Source organism: Marmota flaviventris, chromosome 15 (assembly GCF_047511675.1).
Source record: "Marmota flaviventris isolate mMarFla1 chromosome 15, mMarFla1.hap1, whole genome shotgun sequence".
NCBI lineage: Eukaryota > Metazoa > Chordata > Mammalia > Rodentia > Sciuridae > Marmota > Marmota flaviventris.
In genome coordinates, this window is record NC_092512.1 from 38,372,344 (window position 1) to 38,394,423 (window position 22,080).

General features: G+C 37.1%; 1 protein-coding gene across 2 annotated transcripts in view; it reads right to left on the bottom strand.

The window, feature by feature from the left end:
* Pop1 (POP1 homolog, ribonuclease P/MRP subunit) overlaps positions 1-22,051 on the bottom strand; it is a 34,254-nt gene extending 12,203 nt beyond the window's left edge. Inside the window, exons 1-12 of one of the 2 annotated variants that reach the window (XM_071602221.1) lie at positions 21,967-22,051; positions 17,019-17,156; positions 14,762-14,929; positions 13,319-13,494; positions 11,045-11,293; positions 9,107-9,194; positions 8,494-8,681; positions 7,373-7,629; positions 7,158-7,251; positions 4,968-5,079; positions 4,246-4,365; positions 447-562 (exon numbers count right to left, since the gene is read on the bottom strand). In XM_071602221.1, the coding sequence (XP_071458322.1) occupies positions 447-562; positions 4,246-4,365; positions 4,968-5,079; positions 7,158-7,251; positions 7,373-7,629; positions 8,494-8,681; positions 9,107-9,194; positions 11,045-11,293; positions 13,319-13,494; positions 14,762-14,929; positions 17,019-17,154 (1,704 nt within the window). In that variant the 5' untranslated portion in view covers positions 17,155-17,156; positions 21,967-22,051. The remainder of the gene's footprint in view (positions 1-446; positions 563-4,245; positions 4,366-4,967; positions 5,080-7,157; positions 7,252-7,372; positions 7,630-8,493; positions 8,682-9,106; positions 9,195-11,044; positions 11,294-13,318; positions 13,495-14,761; positions 14,930-17,018; positions 17,157-21,966) is intronic. The other variant, XM_027953103.2, reaches the window with a different exon arrangement.
* Between the last annotated feature and the right edge of the window lie 29 nt (positions 22,052-22,080).

Consider the following 22,080-nt stretch of genomic DNA (forward strand, 5'->3'; position numbering starts at 1 on the left):
ATACCAGCTCCACCATCCTGGAGGCAGTCCTCAATTTCTCTACTCTGGGTTCAGAACCCTTTTCAGAGGCTTCCTCAGTACCCTATACCTCAGCCACATTACAGTCCTCTATCCCAGCATCTAATACAACACCTGGCTCTGGTGAGAGCTCATTCACCATGAAATTAGAGACAGAGAACATTTAAGGGGGCAAAAATGATTAAAGAACAATGTATTTAAACCATAAGATTATCACTTTGATAAAAAATACATTTTCTAGAGATCATTCTTTTCTAAGAACAGAAAAAAAAATCACAATATATATCATGAATAAGGAATCCATAAAATGTTTGAAAATAAAGTCTGTGAGCCTCTGTAAGGTACAAAATCACTTTTTATGGTCTCTAGAATGATAAATTTCAGCCATCATTCATGATTTTACCAGTAATCCTTACTCTATTAGTTACCTGATCCGAGATTTTATTCTCTGTGACACTCTTACAGATATCTTGGTTCCAGATAAAGCTATGCGTACACTCCACAGGCACACCCTCCAGAAGCAGCTGTCTAACTTTCTCATTATCTAAGAAGGAAAAGAAATATCCTTCAAACCACATCCTTAAATCAATGAATCAAACTCTAAATGCTGGCAATATACCTTTTATGACAAGAAAAATATTTGATAGGCTTTTATTTTATTTATATATTTTGGGAGTACTGGGGGTTGAACTCAGAGATGTTTTACCACTGATTTTTTAGTTTATCCAACCCTTTTTATTTTTCATTTTGAGACAGGGTCTCACTAAATTTCTAAGGCTGGCCTTGAACTTGTGATCCTCCTGTCTCAGTTCCCTAAGCCACTGGGATTACAGGTGTGTGCTACCACACCTGGCTTGATAGGCATTTATTTAACTACAGAACTTACTTGACAAGTTCTTAACAGTTGGTTTCACAGTTTATGAAGCCACAAAGGCTGCTAAGCTCTTTAATAATTATTTTCATGCATAGGAAGCAAGTATTGCAACATTAAATTAGCTCTAACTACTGAATTCCATGTTTAAGATAATTCTAAGAAATGTCTTCTTCTGCCCCTTATCTCAAGTCTCTCATAACCTATTTTTATGAAGCTATTTTTGAAAAACCATATTCCTCCATTCCCTTAAGAGGAGCATATTTTCTGTGAAACGTACGGTTTTGTCCCAAGGCATGCCACTCCAGAAAGTGCTCTACTGGATAAGGGGGAGTTTCAGTGATAAACACATATATTGATAGAAGATACTTCCTACATGCAGTTGTGTAATCACTAGGGGGAAAAAATCTTTTAAGACTAATTCTGCTGAATTGAATTTTTTAAAAAAATTAATGGTTAGACAAATCATGATTTTGGCTGATTCTAAAATGCCAACACAAAAACATCACTCAAAAGCACATACCTGTGTGGGTCTGATGGCTGGGAAAAAAATTAATTGGAAGTGACCAGGCCACAATGTGAGAGATTTCAGGGGAAAACAAAGTTGGAGAAAATTAAATTAACAAACAGCTGAGATCTAAATTGCTTATAAGCAACAACTGCTTCCATATGCTGCTCTTCCTCACACAGACACTAAACAACAGTCTCCAGCACCTTCTATGTGCTGTGAAGGTTCACATCCTATCTAGGAGTGGCAAGATCCCTTCCCAACAATCCTGGTGTACCCAGAATGCTTTGACACGGATCTGAGTAACAGAACTGAGTTGCAGACAAAAGAGATGGCTGATACTTAAGGTATAAAGGCACAGGCAAGCACTACCTCATCTTCAAATATTCTAGATGATAGAATACTATCCAGTACCAAAAAAGAAATAAGCTATCAAGTCATGAAAAGACAGGAAGGAATCTTAGGTGCACATTTATACCAAGAAAAAGGGACAAACCTGAAAAGGCAATATCTGTAAGACATTCTGGAAAAGGCAAAATTATGAAGACAGTAAAAAGATCAGGGTTGCCACAGGTTACCAGGTAGAAAGGCTACAGCCTTCAAATTCAGTCTGCTTTATAAATTTGTATTCAAGTTTAAGTTGCCCAGCTGAAGACATGGTGTGTTTTCAACCCAAAAGCAGAAACAGAGAAGTTATGGCAAAAATGAGCATTAACTGGGCACTCCTGGAGGTCAATTGCAGCTCTGGGCTCTAAAAGTGCTTGCAAGAGCTGTAAAAAGTAAAGGAATGATCTCCCACCTACCATTCTGGACTCTTCCCGTGCTATGGGTAGCAAAGTTACATAGCCAAAGAGTGCTTAAAGAGAAGGATTAAAATAATCCCATAAGCACAGTGTAAATTCAATATTTTTTTCTCCCCCCCTTTTTTTTGAAGGGAAGAGGGTGATGAGGATTAAACTCAGGGCCTCACACTGCACGCTACCACTGAACTACACTCTAGTCCCCATTGACCAATGTTATTACAAATTCTTCTCTGGCAGACAGGGACTAGTTAAAATAATCTATCAAAGCAAATCAGTGAATGCTTACGGAAACAAATAGGATAACAGAAAATATTGTACAGATTTGGGATTTTGGTGGTTTTTTTCACCCTACGTTGTTGGGTGTTGAGCCCAGGGTCTTGTGCATGCTAAACAATGCTCTACCACTAAGCTACACTCCCATTACCAGATTTATATTTTTAATTCTCACCTAGAAAGCCAATTACTTATATAGTGAAGTGCTGTGTTAATGAAATTGAAAAAGATTTGCAAAACACATTCATAATACTAAATCTGAACTTAGGAACCTAATGATCAATTAAACTTTTTCAAAGCATCTGAGAATATATGTCATCACCTCAGGTTCTTCATGTACCTTCTCTTTAAAAAGCTCTCTAACTCACAATACGCACAAGAAAATCATTTGTCATTCAAAGCAGGCAACACCTTCTTTATGGTTTAAGTCACACCAGAACTGATCTTCACCAGAACTGATCTTTTTGATCTAAGTCAAAATAGGCAGATATACAGACAGACTGAAACTGTTTTAAAATTAAGACTCTACAAGGATTGATTTTTTAGTTTACCCACCCCACCAAAATACACTTCTACCCCTTGTTTTGACTTGTTTTCCTAAATGAGATGTTACACTTATTAATAATATTGATATAATACTAAACCTTTAAAAAGTCTAATTCTTTATGTAGTTCATATATCTTCAAAGGAATTATAGTACTTGATACAGGTTCTAATGGAATGCCATTAACTAGATGGTTAGGTTTTATAGTGGAAATTAAATCATGTGTCTCAAAGCAGACTTTAATATTCCTGAAACTAATTCATATTAAGATAAAAGCCTTAGGAAGGTTTTAATGAAGGACTGCCTCATTCCAAAAAAGGATTTGAAGTAGCAAGAGAAACGAAGTAGAGCTCAGGTGGTTATGATAGCATTTAATAGCACAGTAGATGCTACAGTTTTTATTGTTGCACTAGACCACATTGGTATTAAAAAAACAAAGACACAGTGACTCACTGATTAAAGTCTTAGGCTCCATATTAACTAACTTACCTATGCATGTTTAAACTCCACTCTCATGCTATCCACCTTTTATGTGAAGTTCTGACAGGGAGTTTATTACCCTTAGTAAGCTATCTAATTACATGTGAAAAGGTTAAAAAAAAAAAGATCTAAAGTTGTTATGAACACATATCTGCATTTTTTCTCCCAAAATTCACAAGCTAATTTTAATTATTCTTCCAATTAATGGTGTTTAAATGATAGTAAATACAAGAAGACATTATCATAACTGCTGCAAATCCCAGATTAGACTAAAATTTTAGCAAGCCCCACTCATACACCTACTCCCTCCTCCAGCCAATGAGCTTCCTCAGGCATCTCTAATCAGTCAATACAAGAAATCTGATACTTCAGCACCTGGGATGGCCTTGCCAGGATTCGAACCTGGATCATCTGTATGGTCAAACAGAGGCTTCCACTGAGCACAAGACCAGCTGCGGGTGCAGATCCCTTCCTCACAATTAAAATTCTGAAACACCAGGCATCTCAGAGAATTCAGTTTGCAGACAGGTTTTACTAGATACTAAAAAATAGAGAACTCAGAAAAAAATTAAAAATGAACACAAGCTCCATGGTTTACAGCTGAAAGACACACTCCCATGTCCTCTGACCATAACTGCCTCATAGCAGAGGAAGGTAAAGATCCCCGATTTTTTAACACAGAATTGTTAACAGGACTGGACTGTGTTCAACAAAATGAGGGAAACCAGGGGTATTGCAAGCACTTTACCTTGGCATTTTTCTGGATTGGACAAAGCTCTGGATCGCTTTGGAGGCAAATTTATTCGTGGATCCCCAACTGTCAACCCCAAAATAGTACCTGCTGGAATTTCTGCCGGTGATGTTATTCCTTTAAACAAAACAAAAACAAAGTAAACAAGCAAAAAAGCAAGCTTATAGAGGTAATTCACAATACAAACATATATGCTTGTATTTTCAAATCTTTCAAATTTTCTAACAAAACTTTTTTTGGACTAATTATTTAAAAAACATGTATTCCTGTCCCCCCCGCCAATTGATAATTTTAAAGAAGAACCTTTTTTTTTAAAAAAAGGAGTTTCTTGCAAAAAAAAAAAAAATTTTTCAACGAACATAAAAAAGGTTATTTTACAACATGAACACATAGGCTTCTCTCAGCTGTAACAACTATGACCACAAGTAAACATGAGCAGTAACTAAGGATTTTTGGTCACAACCTGACATATGCATTTATTTATAATATCAGAATGCCAGTTATTTAGAATACTAATATCTCATGGGCTTGTTGTTTGGTGATTGCCATGTTTTGTTTGTTGAATTCAGGCACCTTCTCTACTTGCTTCTCTTGCTACATCACTAACAGCAGCAAGATAAATAAGACCACTCATCAGACACCCAGCTGCAACATGCTCTCCTAAACCACATGCCGTGCCTCCCATCCTCCTAGTACAACCCAGCATTTCCTCCATGTACCTCCCAACAATTCAAAAACAGCTTCTTGTCTGTGATGAAGGGAAACACTATCAGGGTTTTTACACGTATCACTCCACCAAAGGTGAGGCGTCTCCCCTGTGTCCTCTTCCCCCTGAAAAACAACAGCTTCTCTTCACCAGATGCATAATGAATCAGACTTAATAATTTTGTTATGATTATGTTATCAGTACCCACCCCTTTTGTTTCTGTGTGTGGGAATGACTATTCCATGAAGGGTAGTAGGCAAGTTGCCACTGTTTTTCAAATAGTAATTAATGCCAGACTAAGTACTCTTCTAATTAGGAGCATGGTCATGGTATTACACTTCTCTCAGAATTTCACATACTAGAAAATATAGTCATGATTTTCAGAGACACTGCCTACCTAAGCTACTTTATACTCCCAGTCTCTCTCGAGCAAATTCCAACAAGAGGCCTTGTCCTCTTCTCTTATCATCGCCTTCATTACCTCCAACTTAAGAAAAACATATACCTCATCAAATAAAAACCAAATCTGTACCTGTAGATGTCATCTTCGAGTAAAGGATATATTACTACAGTAGTATTCTTAGAAATGTTGATAAAATGCACAAGCACCTCACTTTTCTAAAGAGAACAAGGAAATGAGCAAGGTTTCAAACAGCATGCTATCTCATGGGTGCATGCTAGGAGAACCACTGTCTGTGATTCATTTGGAGGTTCACTAAAGAGAACGTGTTCCTACAGATCCTACAGAAGCCACTTGTAAGACAGGCTCCATTCACTTCACAGAACTCAGGTAGCAAAGCTGAGCAGTCTGGAGTACAGGCTCTAGAACCACACTTTTTAGATTCAAAGTTCCACTCCAAAACTTATTAGCTACCATGGAGAACCTTCTCCATCTGGGCACTATGCTAAGCACCTAGGACAGACTAATAAGAGGACCAGCCTGCCCTTGCTATCATGAAGCTTACTCTAATAGAGAAACAGATGTTACATACATACACAAACACACCTGAGCAGATAAACTAAGGAAATACACAAGATGCTATGAAAAGAAAAGGGACATAATTTAACTTGAGGGATCAGGAAAGGATTACTAAGGGGAATGATACAAACTGAATGGGACAACTGACTCTTGAAGAATGAGGAAGGTTTATCCAAGCAGAATGATGAAGGCAGAATGTTCAGCAGGCAGGAAAAAAAACAGGTGCAAAGGCCTTGAAGGAGATGAGAAGTGACACATTCTAGAACCTGAAAGGCCTGCATGGCCCAAGTGTAGAAGCTGAGGGCAGGTGAGGCCATAGAAGCAAGAAAGCCCAAGATTATGCAGGTCACATTTAGAACTTTGGATTTCACCTTTAATATGATGAGAAGCTACTGAAGAACTTTTAATCAGGAAGCAACAAGAAGTGAATAAATTCCTAATCTAGTCTCCATGCCCCAGACCTGTACTGTCCAACACTACAGCCATGAGCCACAATAAGCCACTTAAAATTAATTATTAATTAAAATTAAATAAAGTACAAATTCAGTCCCTCAGTCACTCGAGTCACAGTTCCTGTGTTCATCAGCCTTATATGGCTCATGGCAATAATACTGGAAAGCACAAACCTTCCACAGAAAGTTCTATCCAAAGAAAGGTTATTACATTAAACTTTCTGAGAATCAGAGAAACTGACCCCAGAAAATATGCATCACTCATGTCAAACACTTAAAAACTGGCATACAATTTCAGGGATTTTTAGAGATGCCCTATTACCCACCCATGGAGCAGAGTTTAAGACCCTTCTACAAGACAGCTGGGAGAACAGTCAGTATGAGTCAGTATGTAAAAAAGAAGTCAGTTTACTATCATATCAATTAGATTTGGTCTTTTAGAAGTAAAAGATTAAAAAAAAAAAAAAAAAAAAACTTTGATAATAAGTAGGGAAATATCCAGGCACAGTAGCACATGCCTGTAATGTAGCCTCTTAGGAGGCTACGAGAATCCCAAGTTCAAGGTCATCCTGGGCAACTTAGTGAGACCTTTTCTCAAAATAAAAAAGGCTGGGGATGTAGCTCCGTGGCAGAGTGTCCCTGGGTTCAATCTATCCAAAAAAAAAAAACAATGAAATGAATGTTTAAAAGCCACAGCCCAAGATGTTTTGAGACTATATATTAGATTTCACAAATTTGCCAGGAAAAACATAACAGTCACATTTACTCTTACAGTGTGCACGGAAGCAACTTTCAGGGCCTCAGTTAGGATACAGTGAGAAAGGGGACCGATCAGCCGGAATCTGTTCATCTCCATTGTCAAATCACTGCAAGAGAGAAAAGATCTTGAAATGGAAACTTCCATCATGCCAGTCTGTGCCACTGGCAAAAATGGGATGAATCTTTACTGAAAAAGTTCAGGAGGTTCACAGTGAATTCAACTCATACCTGATCACAATACCTGTGGTTGGAGAGATCCAAGAATACGGCTGACATGGATCTCTAGTTCCATCACCAATAACTTTTTTAACTGATTTAGCATTTTCTCCATCATCTTTCCTTTTTCTCTTCTTGCCAATTTTCTCATCAGCCAGTTCAATTTGACTGTCTTCTTGGGATGGTTTCAGAAGTGGGTTAGGAGTACAGATATTTGATTTGATGGGTTCCACGCACTGGCATACTGTTTTTATTTCCTCTAAGATATCCTAAGGATATAAACATTTACTTTAAATTTTGAAATTTAAATATAGTATACAAATTCTATTGGTTTATTCTTTACCCTTCAAAATTTTCACATTTTCATCCCTTCACAAACCAAAGCAAATTTATCATCATCAAAAAATCTTTTTGCTTTTTTGAACAAGAAAAAAGAAATGCCAAATATTATGAAAACAACATAACCACTATCATAAAATTTTTTAAAGTTTAAAGGAAAAAAATGGGAAATGTTTACAGTGTATGATATAAAAGCGGTGAGAATGTTTTAAAAAAAAAAAGGAAGCTAAGCTAAAAGAAGAGTTAAAAATCATCAGAATTACTGGAAATAGTTTCTCATTATCAAATAGGCTCTCACAAGCAGTGAAGTCTCTGAGAATCAATGCAAGCAGGTGGACACATTAGTCCAAATGCAGCATCTCGTATCTTTAGCATAGTAAAGTTGGTTTTCATCTCTAATTCTGCTTATGATTTACTGTAAAATGAGAGGTCAAGATTTGCCTTTTCTAAGACAGACAAGTGCTGGGGGGTCTAATGTATAGCATGAGTGATGATGGGTATATTAATTAATTTGATTGTGGTAATCTTTATACAACATATCAAAACATCGCTCTGTATACCTTGACTATATCTACACTTTACTTGTCAGTTCAATGTTTTTAAGTAAAAAATTTTTATATAAAAAATAAAAATAAATTTGCTTTATCCATAATGCATGTACCCTTCCCCACTATATGCTAATACCAAACCATCAGTCAAACTTGTGTACTATTTAAATTTCTGAATTATTGACATCCAATGGTAATTTAAAATGTAATGACAGAATGATGGGGAAATGATTTAAAGGATTATACCTGCTTAAGAGTTGGATGAAGCCAGATCCACAACTGCCTGCTTTCAGAACTGTCTCCAGGGGTCCTCTCAGACTTCCAAATAAATGTAACAGGTCCAAGCATTTCTCTGGGATACTTATTTGCTCGATAAAGCATGAGGCTCCCTTGGCGCTTTCCAGACAAGCAGTGAACTGCTGCAAATGTCAATCCTGACATAAACACAAGCAAAGGACGGTGATTTCGAGTGTTGGCACTGCGGCATCACCCCCGCCTAGCTACTGTTACTTATTGTCTGTCCAGGAGGGAAAAAGTTTTGGTTTGGATCATGGTTTAGATGAAAGCCTGGTACGTAAGTTCTCAGTAAATATTTATTAAGTGAATATTTAATAAGAGTTTCAAGTTGTTTCCTAAGTTCATTCTACAGAATCATAACTCACTTTATACTTAACAATGTTATAAAAAAATTAAATGCCACCCCAACTTTTCTTAAATTAACATACTTACTGGGCCCGAGAACTACCTCCCACATTTTTTATATATGTTTAAATTCTAAAATGTTTACAGTAGACACTCAGTTCATGAAATGAATAGGTATCAAAGACTAAAATGGGACCCAGATTTGAAACAAGATTACCTGTGTCTAAGTTACACATTTGAGAAACTGCCTTTAGTATTTCTTCCTCTTTGCCCTTCAGCTCCAAACAACAATAGTAGGATAAATCCTGTACACAGGGAGAAACACAATTAAATTCCTTAGAATTTACATGGGACAGAACTGCTGAGAAGCCAAAAGCTACATCAGAAAACCTCTAGAGGTTCAAGAGACAGAAAAAATTACCAAAGCTAGCTAATAAGTCAAAAACTGAAACTTGCCCATTCCTATTCCATTAGCAAATATTCTTAAACCAATCGAAATCAAAGTGAATCTCCATTTAAAATGCAAGTTACTATGTCCTATTTTTTAGTAAGCAAATCTGTTTTATCCCATAATATTAAGCAAGTTCAAAGTAGTTCAAACTACCATTTCTAAGTAAAAACTTCTTCACCCCCCAAATCTACATAAGGTAATAAACTAGAACAAGCAAGACAGCAATAAACTGCAAATTTAAGCTAAGATTGCTTACTCTGGTTAGCTAACGCAGGACCTCAAGATTATATAATACTGAATCTAGAGATACACCATTACAATTAATTTATCCCACCCTCAGTTTTGACCATGATATGCAACTCTGACTACCCACTGTACAAGTAATGAGAGGTAATGAGAGTGAGAGGTTACCAATTTAAATAAGAAAGAGAACGTGGATTGAGTCAGTGAAATAAATGTAATAAAGGGAGCTAACAATATTTAATAGTCACTGAAGGGTTACCAGGTGCCAGGCAATAGGCTAACTCCTTACATGAACTGTCATTTAGTTCTCCCAACACCCTAACAAACCAGATACTACTGTTCATATTTCACAGATGAGGATACCAAGGAACAGAGACGGTTACTTGTGCAAAGCCACAAAGTCAAGGGCAGCCAACATTCAGATCAGGCTCCCTGAACCCACATCAAACCCTCTGCCACAACACTGTTAGCAATTTCCATACACTCAGCAACTGACCCTAAAAGGTGAATTACAGCTGTGATTCTGGCAAATTCTGACCAATTGATGCCATCACTAACACAGAAATCTTCCTATCAATAGTCCCTTGCTCTCATTTAACAGTGGCCAAGAGGAATCTCATCAGAATTTGTACAACTGGGTGACAGCACAGAATAATGGTGAAGAGTGTGGAACACTGAAGTCTGACAACCTGGGATCAAAGCTCAACTTTACCACTCATTGTCTGCTTGGTAGTAAAATACCTCACCTTTATGTACCTTAAGTTTTCCTCATCTGTAAAATGGAAATAATGGTAACTATATCCCTTTTGCTGCTTGTTGTTGTAAGAATTAAATAAACACACATGTAAATAATTTAAAACAGAGCTGGGCATACATTAAGCACTCAGAAGTATTTATTATTATTAGCTATCACTTTTATTATTTAGGGCTGATCAAATGTGAAGAAAATATTTGATAACTTCAATCAAAGATTCTGTCTCTACCCACCACCCTGCCAAAAAACAATATGCCCCAGAGATTGAGGTTATGGCTCAGTGTGGCTTATCTTATACTATAGACTTATACTAAGACTATTTATCTCTAGCACCCAGCGAAGCACCTGAGTAATCATTTTTAAGGTGGGCACCTTCACAGATAGGACTTGGCATAACATGAATTAGTCAAAAAGTCAATATTGTGGTGGACACAGTGGCACACATCTATAATCCCAATGGCTCGGGAGGCTGAGGCAGTAGATCACAAGTTCAAAGCCAGCCTCAGCAAATTAGCAAGGCCCTAAGCAACTTTGCAAGACCCTTTTTCAAAATTAAAAAATAATAATAAAAAAGGGCTGGGGATGTGGCTTGATGGTTAAGTGCTCCTGGGTTCAATCCCTTGTACCAAAAAACAAAACAGAACAAAAACTCATCATCATAAAGGGACTAAACAAAAATAGAAAGAAACCCCACTGGAAAAGTATACCTGGAGAAGGCAAAGGTTTGTCATGGCTCGATAGCAGGCTCTGTGGCTCTTGACTGTCGGCCTCTCTCCAAGGCAGTAGCCCCACTTCTTGACCATGTGAAACCGTTTGGCATGCCAGATGTGAGTTTCCAACCATATGTTCTTCTTTTGTCTACGGTTAAATTCTTGCATTCGGTTTATATGACATCTTCGAGCCTTATGGCATTTATTTTTGGAATGTTCTTTTTTCTGATGTACAGCTTTCTCTGCCTACAGGTTCAAGAAGAGAGGCAAATCCTACTTTGTAAGCACCTCAGAACCAAATTAAATGTTAGGAATTCAAACAACCAACTTTAGATTAAGCTGTAGAGTACTTTACAGACCCCACTCATTTGCTTAATAACTTAATAACTCAGAAGTTTCTATAGCTTAGGTAGAGAATGGAGACCACGGGAAGAATAAAGGTTTTAGAGACAGGCATAACTCTAATGCTAATTATACAACCTTCGTGGACTACGAAGATAAAAGTATTTATAACATGTTCAACATAGCAACATAAGCTTAATATGGCTATTAATAGAAAAAAGAATAAATCAAATGCTAGCTCATTGATTTTGTTGTTGTTTTAACCTGTATGATTGTAACTAAAACCAAAATTTTAAGACCAAAACTACCAAGTGGGGAAAATCCACTCATTTTAATTCAGTTAGGCAAACACTAAGTGCTATCTCTAAGAAAGAGACCTTACGTTAAATTCAGAAAGCAAAAATTACTGGTTAGTTTTTACTTTTAAATCTCTTCTATAGTCAAACTAAACTTCCAGGAAAAACAATTCTCTATTAGTTTGTGATCCCATTAAGGATAAGAACTTATAAGTTTTATAGTTCAAAACTTCAGTTTGTTGAACTATAATCCCAGCACCAGGAGAGCACTAGTACATAAAAGGCCACTCAACAAATATATCTGGAATTGACTGGTAAAGACATGAGCAGCTTAAACAATCTTTTTTTTTTTTTTTTTTTAATATTTATTTTTTAGTTTTCGGCGGACACAACATCTTTGTTTGTATGTGGTGCTGAGGATCGAACCTGGGCCGCACGCATTCCAGGCGAGAGCGCTACGGCTTGAGCCACATCCCCAGCCCTTAAACAATCTTAACAATGTTCAAATCCAGAATTCTGGTGAAGCCAAAACACAATCAGATTTGTTATCAAAATTAAAACCAAATTCAAGCTAGGTGCAATGGCATATGCCTGTAATCTCAGAGACTTGGGAGGCTAAGACAGGAGGATCATAAGCTCAAGACCAGCTTCAGCAATTTAGTGAGGCCTACACAAGTTAGTGAGACTCTGTCTTGAAACAAAAAATTTTTAAAAAGGCTAGAGACTGGGGCTGGGGCTGTAGCTCAGTGGTAGAGCACTTGCCTTGCACGTGTTAGGCACTGGGTTCAATCCTCAGCACCACATAAAAATAAATAAAGGTATTGTGTCCATCTACAACTAAAAAAATATTAAGAAAAAAAACAAAGGCTAGAGATTAGCTCAGTGGTAAAGTGCCTCTGGGTTCAATTCCAAGTACAAAAAAACCAAGTTCAAGTTTTTAACTTTGAAATATCAAATGGCAAACAGATGATGGTACCTTGTTTTAAAAAAAAAAAAAAACTTTATTAAATATAGAAGGTAAACCTCAACAATTTTTTTTTTTAAAGACAGAGAGAGGGGAGAGAGACAGAAAGGGAGAGAGAGAGAGAGGGAATTTTTTTTAATATTTATTTTTTAGTTTTCGGTGGACACAACATCTTTATTTTATTTTATTTTTTATGTGGTGCTGAGGATCGAACCCAGCGCCGCGCACATGCCAGGCGAGCGCGCTATCGCTTGAGCCACATCCTCAGCCCCTTCAACAATTTTAACAGTATTTAAAAAGAGAGGTTCCAAATGCTACATTATAAAAGCATCTGTAGTACCCAATTGCCTCTAATTTGACACAGGAGGGTAGAGAAGGCTGGAAAAGGATTAAACCAAGAATATGCAAATAAAAAAAGGATGCCATAATGAGTATGATGTATTCTGGTCTTCCTTTTAATAAATTATTTTCTTTATATTGTATTTTTAGTTGTAGATGGATACAATACCTTTATTTTATTTATTTATTTATTTTTATGTGGTGCCTCATATATGTGAGGCAAGTGCTCTACCACTGAGCTACAACCCAGCCCTAACAAATTATTTTAGGCTACTACATCTCGAGTTCTTTCAGGAACTACTAACCTAAAGCACTGACCTAAATATTTACCTCTTTCTGGGCCATCTCCTGTAACCGTCTAGGGAGGCGTTTGACGTTGTGGCTCATGGCTCTTCGTCTCATGTGTCGTGGCAGAGTCTGGAAAACCAGCGAATTAGAAGACTTCTGGGTCACAGCTTTTAACATGGCACTGATTTCAGCAGCTCGTGCTTGAGCAAATGTAGAAGCTGTCAAAGGAAAGGATGTCATTGAAAACAAGCCTTGAATCTGCACCTTTTCTGGTGGGTTTCAAAAGAAGACAGGTTTGAGGAATGTGTACTTTCAGCTCACTGACTACTCTGACCACATATCTGACTCAATCAATGTCAGTGGTTATTCTGTTAAATCACCGTGAGAGATTCTTCTTCAACTTTTACACTTTTCAAGTCTTCCATTATAATTCAGTTTTACTTTTTCAGTTAGAAAAAAGAGTTTAAAAAAAAACTTAACAAGGAATTTTTTAAAATATGTCTTTGTTGTTGTAGATGGACACAATATCTTTATTTTACTTATCTTCATGTGGTGCTGAAGCTCAAAACCCACTGCCTCATGCATGCTAAGCAAGCGCTCTACCACTGAGCCAAACCTCAGTCCTATAAGAATTTTTTAAAAATAGGAATCTACATGTAGTATGGGTGTGTATGTGTGTAATATAATCACAACCATTTTTGTTGGAGCTTTGATTTTTAAAGACAGGTCTTGCTAAGTTGACCAGGCTGGCTTTGAACTTCTGGGTTCAAGAGATCCTCCTGCCTCAGCCTCCCCAGTAGCATGCCACTATACTCAGTTTCACAATTATTTTTAAGTGCAATAATCGAACAAGAAAACAAAGGGGGGGGGGGAAGAAACCAAAATTTTAACAGAGGTTTTGACTCAAGATGTTCTTTCTTAATATTTTTACTGCTTGTTCCAAATGTAACAAATATTGGTTTTCTTTATTGTGATTTTTTTTTTTTTTTAAGAGTAAACAGGGTGCTAGAGAAATTCAAGTGAATTAATTCAAGAAGGCATGGACAGACCAAGTATGTGCAAGGAATAAAGGATTTATATGGTAATGGAGATGGAGGTGATAAAGAGACAATGGGAGATGAGGCTGGAAAGGGCTGGTGATAGGCCTTTAAATACAGTCTAGGTATATTAAATTTGGTTCCATCTTTGAAGAATGCCATGCTGAAGAGTGTGGACTGCACATTTACAGAAGTTAACAGTTCACAACTAAAGACTTATAAAATAGGTAAGAAAAAGGACAGAAAATGAAGGCAGGAGAACCATCAGGCCTAAGGATGTTGTGGCTAAAGTCCAGACTGGAGGTGAGAAGAGCCCAAGTGTGTACAACAGAGGAAAGAAGCAAGGGAGGCAGCCAAGGCAGTGCAGAGGGCAATGTGCTGGCATAACTGCGGCGGTAGAAACAATGAGCTCCCAACACAACCAGATTGTACTTCCATCAATACCCACCGGTTATATACTTGGGGATCTCTTGGGAAGTGCCATCAGGACCTGCTTTCCAGCCTCCCTTTTTTTTAAACATGATTTTGGAGGAAGACTGCTCATTCACACTAGGCTCAGGCAGTGAATGAGGGGTCATCTTGGTTTGCCGCTGTTGTGAAGTTCCAGAATGAAGCTCTAGAATATTTTCAAAAAGAAATATGTCACTCTTACCAAGGATAAGCATTACAGTGTAGAAGTAACACCTGTTGAGGACAACCACCCTATAAAGTGATTATAACTATTTCTTTTTTGTTTTGTTTTAATTAGTTACACACGACAGTACAATGACCTTGATGTATCATACATTTGAATCAGATGGAATATAATTTCTCATTTTTCTGAGTATACAGGTTGCAGAATCACATTGGTCATGCATTCACATATATACACACAGTAATAATAATGTCTGCTTCATTCTATTATCCTTCCTATCTCCCTAACCCCTCCCCTCCCCTCCCATCACTTCTCTCTACCTAATCTAGGGTAACACTATTCTTTTTTTTTTTTTCTCACATCTTCATACATGTATTTTGTATAACAACGAGAGTCTCCTTCCACCACCCATGCAATTCCCTACTATTTCTTTTTTAAAAGGAGGGACTTAAGCAGGGAAGTCAAATAACTTGTCAAGGTCAGAAAGCTAGCAGGCAGCACAGCAGAAAATCATGTCAGAATGATGAAAACTTTGAACATAACAAATACAAGAAAATTTTCTTCACTGGGTATTTACAGTACAACATGCACTTTCAACTAGGCTCCTTACTATGGTCTAAATGCTATGTCCCCTGAAATCCACATGTTAAAGTCATGAAGGTAATGCTATTAAGAGGTATGGCCTCTGGAAGATGATTACATTATGGGAACAGAGTCGTCACAAATGAGATTAGTGCCCTTACAACAGAGGCTCCAGAGAGACCCCTCACCCCTCCACTACATGAGGACACCAGGAGAAGGTGCCATCTAGGAACCAGACACAGGACCCTCAACAGACACTGAATTACTGCTTGATCTTGGGCTTCTTAGCCTCTAGAACTGTGAGAAATAAATCTGTTATTTAGAAGCTACTTAGTTTATGATATTCTGTTATATAGCAACCTGAATGATGCTCCCTGTAATTGTGCATTTGGTCTTACACTAATTATCTGGCACACTCAACCCAGAAGCCATTACAGAAGGAATGCAAAGTAAAGTCCCTACACAAATGACAGGGTATTTGAACCATTCTGCCTTTAACATAACATTAGACTTCTGTCTGTGAACAGAGAGAGGGCTCGGTGGAGAATTTTACTTATTTCCCCTGTGGCGTGAATTAGTACATCATGTAATCTTGAATATGTACATGGTTTGTCATTCTGAGTTTTAACTGAAATAATATGCACGAAAAGCTTGTCACTGCATGGCAGTCCTCAACTACTGAATCTGAATCTAGATCTTGTGAATTTAGATCTAAAATTTATTTAACCAAAAATTTATTTAAAAGCACAGCTTTTGCTGTCTTCCCAAGATAGCATTTTCTACTGCTGTTCCCATGAACAACTATCACCTTCCTATCACTTCATAAGGTTCTAAAATCAGCACACAAGTTAAATACAGATATGAAAATGTACCCTATTTCTCTTAGGAAACACAGAAGTATAAATAACAATAAATTTTAATGCAGTAATAAAATATATCAGCTTTAAAACATGCACAGTCATACTATAGTAGTCATGTTCTATAAAGTCACAGTGAACACTGAATTAGTGAACACTGAACCACTGTTCCTAGGGGGATAGATGACAAGTAGAAGATAATTTTAAAAGCTAAAAACAACTCATTCTGGTAGATTCTATTTCTTTTCTTCTACAAAAGAGAAAATGAAGTTCAAAAGGGTTAAGTGGCTTGCAAGAGGCCACCCCACAGATGAGACTCAAACCACAGGCAGAACTCCATCTCTGTATGAAAGCTGACAAGGAGACAGCTGGGAACTTATACCTAGGGCAACTTGAATTTCTTCCTGTTCTGTGCATGGCCAAAATGACGGCCAAAGCTCTATAAATGTTGATTTGAGGGTTACAAATACATTTCACCAACTTGGCAGATTTGCCAATACGAAATTTGAGAATACTGAGAGTCTGTTGTATCTAGTTTTATTTCAGTCCAGTTACTATTTAGGTAATGACTATCAAAAGAACTGGCAAAATTCACTCTAAATGGAAGTGGAGAGAACTTCATGTCATCTTACCTTGAGCTTGGAAAGGTTTCCCTCCTCCATTATGGAGCTTTACACTTCTGTCAGCCACAAAGCCAGAGGATAAAGTCACATTAGTGGGCTGGTTTCTCATTTTCTTAGCATATTTTCTTTCTTTTGCATTAGACATTTCTGGAATGGAAGTGATACATTTAGTACAAGGAGAGGAAACTCCCATTCAAAAATAATAAATTCAACAAATATTTATGTAACACAAAATTGGATTCTTCAATATAATGCCTTCATTTACTATGGTTAGACTATTGAGACCATATTGATCTACAGCAGGGAAATTTAAAGGAGGCTGTAAATGGCTTTAACATCAAAAATTTGTTTCAAAAGAAAAAAATAAGTTTATTGATGGAAGATTCCCTATTGGAACATTCCAGTCTAGGTTGCCAAGTAATTAAATCTTACATAAATGTTGACACTGCATAAAGTTTGTTGAAAGAATAAAACAGCAGATGAGATCACCATGCATGATAAAAAACTGAAATTAGTTAAAACATTTCATATTGATTCTTAGATGAAATAAGAGTCACCCAAATCAATGAAATTTAAAACACTCTACTTCAAACTGAACATAGGTTATTGATGTTTTCAGTTTTATTGCTAAGAAAAGGCTAACTATATGTTTAATCTACAATAGCAATAGATAATGATTTCAACTTGAAATAAAAAGGACAAAGGATAAAAGCCTAGTAGAGCCTAACTGATTCACTCAGTGGCTCCTCAAACACAAAAGGTCCCTTTTGAGAGAGGTTCTCTCAAATACAACAGGTCCCTTTTTTCACTGATTAAGTCTGAAACACTTGCTTTTTATTTTGAAATAAAAATCATTAATAATAACCTATTGGTGACATAACTATTATCAACACATACCCTGCAATACATGCCCCAACTATAACATAAAGAGCTAAAAAGTAATTTTAATAAAACAATATGCATTTCTGTATGCAACTATTTCACCACTATACTAGATGACATTATGAAATAGACATTTTGAACCCACAGAACAATCACCAACACTGGCAGCACAGGCACTGATATAAGCCATAAAGCTAGAGAAGGGTCCTGGAAGCTCCCACCCCAAGCAAATTATTAACTCTTTCCTTGCTCACTGTAAAGAAGTCTAAAAGGTCCTGCAGGCGACACCAGGAGGTAGGGAATCTCAGAGTGCAGACACTTACCAAGCTGTTTTCAATGCATTTAAATATTCTAATACTATTTCTACCTATACGTAGAATGACCATAGTGGCAACAGCTACAGTGGCAGAACAATCCACATGTATTCTACTTGTGCCTCAAAAAGAACAGTATCACTGGTGATATAATTGTTCAAGCTGGTAAACACTCCTTGGTAAAGAATCCCCTCTCAAAAAAAGTACAACATGGCTTTGACTTATTTCATCCCTACAAAATTCAGTATACATTAAAAATGTGCAACCAATACTTTTACATAAAACAGACTTTGGCTTTGGGTTACTTTGGGGCTTTTCTGCATACACAGGGTATCTAACATTCCTGCCCCTGGCCCACAAATGCCAGGGGTGTTACCCCAATCATTATGCTAATCAAAATATTGTACTAACTTCCAAAATCCCACATCAGGATTTGTACCACTTCCATAGAGAGCCACTTAATTAGCTACCACCCATTCACTTAGCTCCTTTTCCAGTGCAATACATGTAAAAAATTAAGAGTTAATTTTTTAAGAGTGGTATAGTGTTTAGAAACCTTCACTTTAGAGTTAGAAAGATCTGGATTCAAATACCTTCTTAACACTTTTGGTTATAGAATCTTAGGAAAATTACTTTTCTTCTATGAGCTTCATCTCCTCCTCTACAAATGGGAATTATCACAAGGTAGTTGTGAGAAATAAGTCACATATACATAAGTACTGGCTTTACAAAATGCATATACATAACTCACTTAGCATAGGGCTTTGTACAAACTAAATGATCAATTTACAAGTGTTATTATTCTAAAATAATATATCTACACTCTGAAATATTTTTTAAATTAAACAATATGTAGAATGTAGAGTTCTGCATAACTGGTTGGCTAATGAAACACATGATTCAGAGTAGTTTGTATTAAGAACAATTAAAAATAGTTTACAAAACAATTTAGTCCACCAACATTACCTACTTGAATCAAAACTAACCCAAGAAGACAAAGCACACTACCTTAGGATCCCTAGCTCAGGATTAGAATGAGCCAAAGGAAGGCTGGTGTTGGGATATTAGGGTAACCTTGGGATACCACATCTCTGAACTTTGGTTCTAGACTTAAAAAATGAGCACACTGAGCTAGCAGCAGTCCTCAAACAGTTCTTTGGCTTTGGGTTGTGAATAAAGAATGTATCCTTTGAGATCTGAGATTTCACTTAAAACAGTTTCCAGAAGGAATCTTTATTTTTATTTAAGCTGTAGATGAACAGAATACCTTTATTTTATTTATTTATCTTTATGTGGTGCTGAGGATTAAACCCAGTGCCTCACACATGCTAGGCAAGCACTTTACCACTGAGTCACAGCCACAGTCCCTCCAGAAGGAATCTTTTTTTTTTTTCATATTTTTTTAGTTGTTGATGGACCTTTATTTATTTATATGTGGTACTGAGAATTGAACCCAGTGCCTCACACATGCTAGGCAAGTGTTCTACCACTGAGCTACAAACCCAGCCCACCAGAAGGAATTTTAATGCTTATAACGTTCAAGTGGATTTCACATCTATTCCTAGTATTCATATTTTGTTTTCATGTTCATTCATTTCTTTTTCCTTCTTTCTCATGTTCATTCAGTCAAAACTTTAATGAGTATTAAATATGTCAGCTTTATAAAAATACTTTCCCTACATCTTCAAATAAAATGGATATGTCATGTTTTCTCATAGAGCTTAGAATCTGGTTGAACAGATACAGCTATGTATAGTGGACTCCAGTTTGAGAACCTAGGGGGGGAAAACGATAATCTCCATTTTCCTTCCAGATCTAAAAAGTTTGTGATTCCTGCTTGATAAGAATGAAGTACCTTGTTTCACAAGTAATATTTTAAACAGTCAAATTATTTGTAATGCTCCAAGAGAGCCTTATTTAAAAAATCATAGTGATTTTTTTTCTTTTTTAAATATTTTTGTTAGTTATTGATGTACTTTTATTTATTTATTTATTTGTTTATATATGGTGCTGAGAATAGAACCCGAACCTAGGCACATGCTAGGCAAGCACTTTACCACTGAGCCATGATCCAGCCCCAGTGAATTGTTTTATAAATAAGAATCACCTCTTAATTATCCAGTTTAATCAATATTAACAAGATTTGGGGTACCTACAATGTGTTTAATATAGTTTCAGGTCATGTTTATACCAGTATCAGGATGTGATCTTTTTCCTTTAAGAATTTAGTCATCTTAAGCAGCTAACATTAATCGAGAACTTTGTGCCAGGCACTGCTGCATGCCTTATTCATTTAATTGTTACAATTATATGAGAGGTACTTGTGTTATCTCATTTTGTAAATGAGGAAAATGAAACACAAAGCAGTTATTCCACCCATATCCACTAAGCTTATGATTGTCCTGGAATTCAGGATAGTCTGGATCAGGCAGTCTGGTTCTAGTCACCATATTCAAACATAAAATAATTAGAAAATAAGACCACATGTAATAAAATGTTAAATTTTGCAGTATAGCAAAACAGGAAACTGGAAATGAGAAAGAAAAAAATATGTATCAGCAGAAAAAAAAAATCAGTAAGAACACAGAATTTCAGTTAGTTGGAATTTGGGCAGTTAGGGAAGAAGGAGTATTCAGGAATCTTCTGTGTGAATATAGGATTGAGAACTCCGATGACTAGAGTGGGAAGACAAAGAAGAAATAGGCTAGAGAAGGACAGACTGAAAGATCTCATATTCCAGGCTGGAGATCTAAACCAATGAAAAAGATATGAAGGAGAGAATAGGAAAGGCAGCAGAATACAACATACACTAGTATGGCAGTATGTAAAAAAGTGGATGTGTAACCAATGTGATTCTGCAATATGTATACGGGGTAAAAATGGGAGTTCATAATCCGCTTGAATCAAATGTATGAAATATGATATGTCAAGAGCTTTGTAATGTTTTGAACAACTAATAATAAAATAAATAAATAAATAAAAAGAAAAAGATCTGAAGGTTCCTGAGACAGAAGGAAAGCAAAACCTTAACAGTATGTAGGCCAAACAAAGGGATTTTCTTATAGTACATTTTGAAAGCAGGGAGGACAGAGACCTCACCTTTTTTTAACTATTGCATTCCCAGAACTTAGCAGACCGCCATGCACAAAGTAGGGGAGACGTATATATTACACTAACGCACATTACTTAATATGTGTGTGTATAATGTATATGTATTTAATATACACAAGCATTCATAAATGAAGAAGTGGAGCGTGCCTATATTACACATATTAATAGGATGGGAGATATTTAGCCCAGTACCATTCCTTCTGACAATGTATGATCTGTACATAGACCAGCTCTGGGCTACTAGCCAAAGCAAGATCACTATCTTTTTTTTCCCAGTCAGATCTCATTCCCTGTTCAGATCGTAGGAGACCCTTTAAAGTCAGAGACCGGAATTTGGGAGGGGTGGGAAGAAGAACAACGCCTCTCGGCATGGTCCCCTGAAAGACCCATCCTTTAGGGTGGCAGAAGGGCTGCAAGCCTACTCATCCTCAGAACGGCTTCCACCTACCGGGGGCAATGCCGGGAAATAACAGACTTGGTGCACAAGAAGGTTCGGAACCGGGAAAAAGGGTCCCGGGCGCAGGCAGAGAGGAAATAAAGACCAGCAATCTGAGAGAGAGAGGGAAACCGGGCCGGAGCTGGGAGTAGCCACACACACTCCCCCCAAATTCGAGCACCTTGGCAGCAGGCATCAATGCTTCACGACCTACCTACCGGACGTTCTGAGGGATCCTGGGGTCAGAATGACAAGCCTCAGCGACAGTCCCCTCAAAGGCGACCTACGCGGTGAGCGAGATGCACGGCGCATGCGCCAGCCCGGCGCT